General features: G+C 36.1%; 1 protein-coding gene across 1 annotated transcript; it reads right to left on the bottom strand.

Annotated features, from left to right (window-relative positions):
- Window positions 1–1,772: 1,772 nt before the first annotated feature.
- LOC132267336 (uncharacterized protein At4g22160) lies at window positions 1,773–2,560 on the bottom strand. Its single transcript, XM_059768491.1, has 2 exons — window positions 2,076–2,560; window positions 1,773–1,986 (listed from the first exon to the last, which is right to left on the bottom strand). The coding sequence occupies exons 1-2, from the start codon at window positions 2,528–2,530 to the stop codon at window positions 1,941–1,943; spliced, it is 501 nt and encodes a 166-aa protein (XP_059624474.1). The 5' UTR covers window positions 2,531–2,560; the 3' UTR covers window positions 1,773–1,940.
- Window positions 2,561–8,662: the final 6,102 nt, after the last annotated feature.

Here is an 8,662-nt window from a genome sequence, read left to right as displayed (position 1 = left end):
CAGATTTCAGTCATCTTCCCATTTTAGTATTGTCATATTTCCATCTCAATCACTTTCACTGCCCGACAATAAACTCAATGTTTAGCTGTCAGTATTATCCACATGACTAATGTCCAATGCCTTGCAGAATTATGGACAGTTATCCACATGATTAATATCCAACGCCTTGCAGAATTATGGACAGTTTGTTGGATCTTCAACCCTACTCCCAAACACCTAATCACTCATCTTGAGTAGATAGTGACTCCTTGATCCCGTTTGGTCTACTAGGGGATGACGTAAACCAACATCTTTTGCTCCTCATAACTGAAAATTTCAGAGTTTGCGGCAATATTGTTACTAAGTGGTTTTGATTTTGCTAATTGTAAACGGACACTTGTACCAAAAATCCAATTGTAATCCATGACACACAATGGATTGCTGAGGACGTTATGTGCAACTTCAGTTTGACGTACAAAGCCTTCAGGCCTTCTGCCAAACCTCTCTTGTCATATCTCTTTAATTTAATATCTCACCTTCATGCAAATAATATGAGTGAATACTATGAGCTGCATATAAATAATGAGAATGTGCATGCATGTGCTATCTCTTTAATGGTTATTATTGAAAATCCGCCAAGAAACTGTTAGCTTGGTCCTTGCTAAAGCTTGTGTACTAAACTTCTATCAATCAACTAGTAGAAGAACCCTAAAGAATTGATAGTCACATTACTCACAAAATAAAAAAATAAAATAAAATGATTATCACACTAAGTGGAAAATGGATGGGTTTTAACATTCCAATCTGATTGTCTATTCCTCCATCATATCCAACACAACAAAATATACACAGTTTATGTATGTAAGTTAAAAAAATAAAAAGTTAAAAATTATTGCGAAATAGACATTGATATTCTATCACTATCACTACCAACTGTATCAGTCTTTACAAAGCTCATCAAGGATAATCTAATTGTCACAAATCCAGACATTTAAGGAACAGATCATTTTGGATAAGCTTGAGGAATCAAACATATGGTTTACTTAACTTAAAAAACAACCTAGGCCATTCATGGTTGATAACCACCACTCTCAATATTTTGAAAAACTAACCCTTAATGTCTCTAAATCTAACAATTATAGAACTCAATATCCTTTCAAGGATTGAATTGTAGTGTTTCTAATAGAAGTTCCATTAAACTTTCATATTTCTAAGAACTAATTATCAAAAGAAGCAAAAGTCGTCCAAACTTTCCCCCTTCTTCCGAACAAGTGAATAAATGAGGTTCTATGATCTCTAATGCTATGTGGACCAAAAGAAGAAGCTATCGGTACGGGGTTAAGTCTAATCTGGTATGGGGTTAAGACTTAAGAGCTGTCTAGGGTATGACGCCAACTTGAAAAGAATTAAAGTAATTGAAAGCTTGTAAGTTTGCCCAAAACATCAGTTGGCTAAAGAGGAGATTAAATGAAGAACACAAATGCTATGGGACACCTCAATGGAATTGGCACTTGAACTGAATGTTGTATGATAGTACGAATTTATCAATATGCTGCTTATCAGGAAAACTATGGAAAATGAGTTCTAAACTACATAGAATGGGAGTATAAATATTATCAGCTATACCAAGAGATCATTTTGCATATGATGATACAATAAACCATAACAAACATTTTATATCTACTTACCTAATGTTATAAGCCCCCTCCCAATCTTTTTTGTGTCTTGTGACTAAAATTTCCAACTCAATTCTACAATAGCTCGAGGAAATAAAAAATTTCTACAATAATATATAGTTCCAGAGGGCAGAGCTTATATATATGATTGATGTGTACATCTAAATAGTAACATAAGTACATATCACGATTTTGAGTAAATTTCACTTCTGTTTTTTAAATTCAAAACAAAACGGAGAAAAAGAACAGCTTCAGAAAGAGTACTCACATGCTTAATAGGAGTTATCAGATCAAATTGCATTGGAGTAAACTCAGCAACATAGCTCCTTCCCTGCAATGAGTAAAGTGATCGACTCAAAAGAGTAACTCGGCCGAGTCACATATTTATATGTGTGGGAAAAGAGTATTGGACGGCATTACCTTTCCGAGGTTGAGGTTTCATCGTCGGCGGAGCGCTTTCTCTTCCGATTTACGCACGTCCGAGAAAGAAATGACGCAATCTGCAACTGAGTCTGCAACAACATCCGAGTCATTTCGGCTTCCGATTCGACTCGCCGCTTCTCTGCTTCATAACGCAAAGCCTCTCTGGCCTTGATCATCTCCATCTCGGCGAGTTCCATTCTCAACATGGACTCGGAGAAGACTCTGAAACTCGCCGCCAAACCGGCCAATTGCTTCGAGTCGCAGTCCGAGTCGGAACTCTCCGAATCGGAAGTCTTTAGGGTTGCGGAATCTCCATCATCGGCGTCGACGGTGTTGGGAGTGTCGGAAGGATTGGCGCCGGATAAGAACCCGGCGTCAAAGGCGTATTTCAGACGCTTCTCGTCGTTGCGTGCGCCGCGATTCGGTTCCGATCGACCAGCCGCGTCAGCCATATGAACAAAATGACGTGAAATTCTGAATATTTCGTACAAAATGAAGGGATAGCAACGGGAGCGGGTTTGAGCGGGTATACCTTCCCGCACCCACAATCGTTTAAAAATTTTGTCCTCGTTTTCGGCTCAAAACCGCAAAAACGGGAATATTTTTCACCCCATTTCCGGTACTGTTTAACATATTTACCCCTGCGGTACCCACCCATCCCATTTAAAATCATAATTTATTTATTATTGAAATAGATTTACCTTCTTCTTCTTTTTCTTCACCATTGCAAATTTCATTTTAATCAAATTCATTTTTTACGTTAATATTGTTATATAAGGTACTTAATATATAATGAGAAATATATATACTAATGAAATGTGGGTATTTAAATAATTTGCCTATTTAAACGGGACGGTGCGACCTTTCCCCTCCCCCGCACCAAACCCACGCTAGTTTTTATTATATCAAACCATTCCCGCCCAAATAAGTAAAACGGTCCTCCAAAACTGCAAAAAACGGTGTGGGGTGGGGCGGGTCAAATTGCCATCCCCATTAAATGATGTACCAGATCCAAATTAAAATTACAAGATGTTGCCAAATTTAAAGTAATAAATATATAAATATTGCCCTTTACATAAAAAGTGCCATGTTTGTAATTGTAACTTTTTCTTTTTTCTTTTTCTTTTTTTTTTCATTTTTCATTTTTCTTTTTTCTTTTTCTTTTTTTTTTTTTGGTCACAATTTTTCGAACATGAGAACATTTTTTTTATAAAAGAGGGAATATAACCAAATCATTTTAAATAAAAATCTTAAATTTTTCTTGACTTAAATTGGCTAAACAAAAAATTCATACATCCATTTATTTTGATAAAATTTATAATATATGATTAGTATACTTTATATCATAATATATATATATCCACAATCGCATTGATAGTCAAGTACGGCCCAAAAAAAAAAAAAAAATGTCCTTATTACATATTTGATAGGATATAGAATTGATTATAATGATGTTATCTTTGTTATTAAACTTCAAAACACTGCCAAGGAATATTAAAGTGCGGTGGAATGTACATGTGATACCATTTTTTTTTTTAGGGGGAGCAAAAGCGTGATTTTTCTTTTTAGCAAGAGGGAAAGCGCGATAACGATACATTTCAAAAAATCTTAGAGCAATAGCGCCGCATTATAAACGTATAAAACATTAATGAAAGGTGATATTCACACTCCACTTTTTTACACTTATATTATATTTTTCTTTTTCCTTTAAAGTAAATGACAAAAAAAAAAAAAAAAAAAAACCAAAAACTAATTAATGGATCATCTCTTATTTCGTTATACCCTAACTACCCTTTGCACTATAAACTTTTCTTTTTTTCCTTCTTTACTTACTTTAATGCTTGTTTAAAAATATATATATATATACACTTAATTGATTACCATTTTTTTTTTTTTTTTTTTTTTTTTTCAGGAATCTAAAACCAACAGTAATCCATTACAAGCCTCTCTCTCACCATTCTCTACCCAATTTGCAGACAACATAAGCTCTCTTTTCCTCCCTTATTATTTTTAATTAAATTTTGAAGGAGATGATATGATTTCCTTGGATATGGTCTAAAGCAATTTTCTTTTTCTTTTTTTTTTTTTTTTCTCGAATACATATCCACATTTTTAAATATTTCCTCACTTCAAATTTTTTTCAATTTCCACAGCATGTAGCTTTAAATAAGGCAACCTATGTGGAAAGAGGAAGATATAAAGTGGAAATTGAAAAAAATATATATGTAACTCCAAAGGATATTCTTGAACTTTAGTTGCGCAGTTTTTAGCAACCAAAGGTAATAACAGAGTCTCCAAGCTTTCTTTGAAGATGGACATCTGAAGCCTTTCAATCGTCCTCCATCTAAGCTGTTTCCTATTGATTTCGGTGAGGGCCAGGTGAAGTAAGGCCTTGTTGAGATACTAAAGGCTTGATGAGTACTTAATTAAAGCACTCTAAGCAACCTCCTTAATTCCATGAGAAGAGAATTTACACAACTAAAATTATTAGAATGATGGATTAGTGCTAAATTCAATGACAAAATGGTGAAAATTATGGACCAAAAAACATAGTAAGACATTGTGCTTGTGTGGAGGAGACTAATGATAGAGGAAAATGAAAAATGAAGCGATGTTGACACACCACTTCAATTCAATGGCAATGAGTGTCATCTATTTCTTCTACATATTATATGCATTTTATTAACTGCAATTTATTTTTTCTCTGTCATTTAGGTTGCTATTATAAGTCCTTTTTTTTTCTTTTTTTTATTTATTAAATTGATATTTAATCCGTAGCTATGTGGTTACATAATTTTACAATGCCTAAATTGAATGAAGAAGATGGAAACATTAATTAGGGAGAGAAATGGGGAGACAAATTATTTTTTCATAATTGAAAAGGTAATTATGGTATTCTAAAAAAATATTTATTTATTTACAAAATTAGGGATTCAAGTGTCATTTCCTTTAAAAATGTAGTGTAAGTATAGAGAAGTGGAGTGCGAATATCCCCTCCCAATATTAATTTATAATAGTAAATATATGTTTTAAATAAATTTCATACAACTAAAAAAAAAGAATAGTGAATCAAATATGAGTTCATTACAATCAATATAATATGTTTTATAAAAATGCATATATTAATCAAACATGACAATCAAATACGAGGCTTTATAACAACAAAAACATAACATTGAATAGGGCATTAAAAAAAAAAAACCTTCCAAGCATAACAACAAAATAATACGAATAATAATAATAATAATAATTGATGGGGAAAAATATAAACCTACCTTACCCTCGATAAGATTGATTATATTTCATTATCAAGGATAATGAAATCTGACGTGATTCAACAGGGTAAGAATAATCCTATCATAATTGGAGGAGGTCAAAAGGATTATTTATATCCCCGACAAATCTGGCAACAAATCTCCTATGATCTCGCACAAGCGGAAGATAAGATCAACCATCGACATCGGCGGAACTAATTGGATTCCAATCGACAGCCATAAATAGGGCATTAAGCCGTTAAAGAAGGTGTGAGAAAAAACTCCTAAACAAAAGATACATAGTTATTATGTGATACGATTACAAGTACTAACTTGATCGTCGGAGGGTCCTTGGCTGGCACCCCACAGGTGCCATTCGAAGTGACGTCCCTTTGTTTTGCAGGTAAACGTCGTCGTTTCGAGTCGTGAGGATTTACGCATCAACAGCTGGCGCCGTCTGTGGGAACGATTAGTTCTCTTAAGAAATAATAATCCCGACGCGACTTGGCTCGGACGGCAAGACAAAAGTTTCTGATCATGGAAACCTTCCCAAAGTCATCAGTTGACAACGAGTTTCCATGTTCTTATATAAGGACGAGACTTTACATCTTGATTACTCGTCTATCATACTGGGGGCAAAACAGTGGGTTACGTGATGCCACCTTTCAAAATTTGGCACGTCGACCCAGGTAGTCCAATATGGTGTTTTCCATTTAGCGATGCTTGGTCCCTTCACTACTGAGGTTTAGTAAGGGTGTCTCTACCTACTAGTAAAGCTTCTACTACTGAGAATGTCTCTAGCAACGGAGTTTCATTACTCCGTCTGTTCATACAATCAGGGTGGCCTTCTACACCCAAGAATGTATCGAGACCTTCAGGTCCAAGGAAGTCCAATGTCCCTCAAGATCCCATGTCCAATGAGGTCTGTATTCCCAAGCAAGTTCCTAAGTTAAGGGTGATCATTGGACCCAACGAGGTACTGACCACCAGACCGTCATCTGTCAGCCGTTGGGTACCACGCCTCTATCCACCAGGCATCAAGCCAGTCGCTGGACACTAAGCCTCCACCTACCAGACGACAGTCGTCACCTCTCTTCCCTTGCAAGAATGGCCTATCGACTTCAGATTATGCAGAATTTTGGATTGATAATCCATTACAGGTTAATTTTTAGTAATTACTTCTAACCCAATCCAATATTTTTAGACACCTGTAAATTGTTGCAGCACCAGACACCCCGTCCGTTGCATAAACGTCTATAGAATGGGTATCACCCAAGGTCCCAACATCAGGGGCAGAATAGTGGATCATACGATATCAATCGCCGATCTACATATGATGACAAGGTTTAGAAGATTGATCGTACCTTGGTACATCGAGCTAGTCGGGTTTCTAGTCTCTACACGACGGGAAGGGTACAACCCTTGGTTATTATAAATCAAGGCTTGGTTATCCAAAACCAAGGCCTAGTCAACCAAGACTAAGAATTGATTGCCCAAAGTCTACAAAGGCTCGGTCATCCAAGATCAGTGCCCGGTTACCCCAAGTCTAGTCATCAGAGACCAAGACTAGGGCCTAACTGACAAAAGTATGGTCATCAGAAATCAGGACTTAACCTACAAAGGTCAGGTCAAAAAACGATCCTCCCCTTCACGTACTTATACTTATGTGGTAATTAATTCTCTTACTAAAGGGACGAGCTGAGTAAAGCTCGTAAAGTTTATTCCCTTGCTAAAGGGATGGGTTGAATGATTTCCGTAATCAAATATCCCCGTACTATAAGGGATAGTAAATATGTACTACAAGGACCCCGGCTGAATGAATCCCGTAATCAATATCCCCGTACTATAAGGGATAGTAAATAAGTATCATGTACTACAAGGACCCGGGCTGAATGAATCCCGTAATCAAATATCCCTATACTATAAGAGATAGTAAATAAGTGTCATGTACTACAAGGACCCAGGCTGAATGAATCCCGTAATCAAATATCCCCGTACTATAAGGGATAGTAAATAAATGTCATGTACTATAAGGACCCGAGCTGAATAAATCCGGTAATTAACATCCCTGTACTATAAAGGGATAGTCAATAAAAATTCCTTATTAAAGGGAACGAGTTGGGTGAAACTCGTAAAATTTAATTTCCTTATTAAAGGAGTAACGACCTGAGTGAAACTCGTATAGTTTATTCCCTTACCAAGGGGAAGAGTACTTAGGGGCAGAATACCCGAGGGTATTAAAAATAGTACCCAGGGGCAGAGTACCTAGGGGCAGAGTACCTAAGGGTTCTAGAAATAGTACCTAATGGAAGAATACCCAAGGATACTAAAAATAGTATCCAGGGGCAGAATACCCAAGGGTACCAAAAATAGTACCCAATGGTACTAAAAATAGTATCCAGGGGCAGAATATCCAAGGGTACTAAAAATAGCACCCAAGGGTACCAAAAATAGCATCCAAGGGAACAGTACCCAGGGTAAAAAAAAAAAAAATTTCCCGAGTTACTATTCACATGAATAGTACCCGCGGGGAATAGTACCCAGCAGGTACTGTTCACAGGGTTGAAAAAAAAAAAATTCCTGGGTTACTATTCACATGAATAGTACCTGCGAGAATAGTACTCCGGGGGTACTGTTCACAGGGGTTAAAAAAAAAAAAAAAATTTCATTCCCAAAGCTAGACGTGCAAGCTTGGGAATGGAGGGCAACTGATGGGGAAAAATATAAACCTACCCTACCCTCGATAAGATTGATTATATTTCATTATCAAGGATAATGAAATCTGACGTGGTTCAACAGGGTAAGAATAATCATATCATAATTGGAGGAAGTCAAAAGGATTATTTATATCCCCGACAAATCTGGCAACAAATCTCCTATGATCTCGCACAAGCGGAAGATAAGATCAACCATCGACATCGGCGGAACCAATTGGATTTCAATCGACAGCCATAAATAGGGCACCAAGCCGTTAAAGAAGGTGTGAAAAAAAACTCCTAAACAAAAGATATATAGTTATTATGTGATACGATTACAAGTACTAACTTGATCGTCGGAGGGTCCTTGGCTAGCACCCCACCGGTGCCATTCGAAGTGACGTCCCTTTGTTTTGCAGGTAAACGCCGTTGTTCCGAGTCGTGAGGATTTACGCATCAACACTAATAATAATAATAATAATAATAATGAATTTCATTCATTTTTATACATTTAACCTCCTTTAAGCTCTCAATATGACAATTATGTCTTTGAAATAGTAATGTTAAAAAGTAAAAGAAAAAGATAACAATACTTCAATTTGCAAATTATATTATTAAACTTTAAAACAAACAT

This window comes from Cornus florida, unplaced genomic scaffold (genome assembly GCF_030987335.1).
Source record: "Cornus florida cultivar Cherokee Brave unplaced genomic scaffold, ASM3098733v1 CherokeeBrave_3.0.0_Hap2_Chr01, whole genome shotgun sequence".
In the NCBI taxonomy this organism is placed as follows: domain Eukaryota; kingdom Viridiplantae; phylum Streptophyta; class Magnoliopsida; order Cornales; family Cornaceae; genus Cornus; species Cornus florida.
The sequence above is the reverse complement of the archived record's forward strand: the minus strand, read 5'-3'. Positions and strand labels throughout refer to the sequence as shown.

What these genes read in the sequence shown, in the direction of transcription:
- LOC132267336 (XM_059768491.1), bottom strand. Translation starts at nt 2,530, where the DNA reads ATGGCTGACGCGGCTGGTCGATCGGAACCGAATCGCGGCGCACGCAAC. An exon ending in GAAACCTCAACCTCGGAAAG is followed by an intron (nt 1,987 to 2,075) that starts GTAATGCCGTCC and finishes TACTCATTGCAG; the next exon opens with GGAAGGAGCTATGTTGCTGA.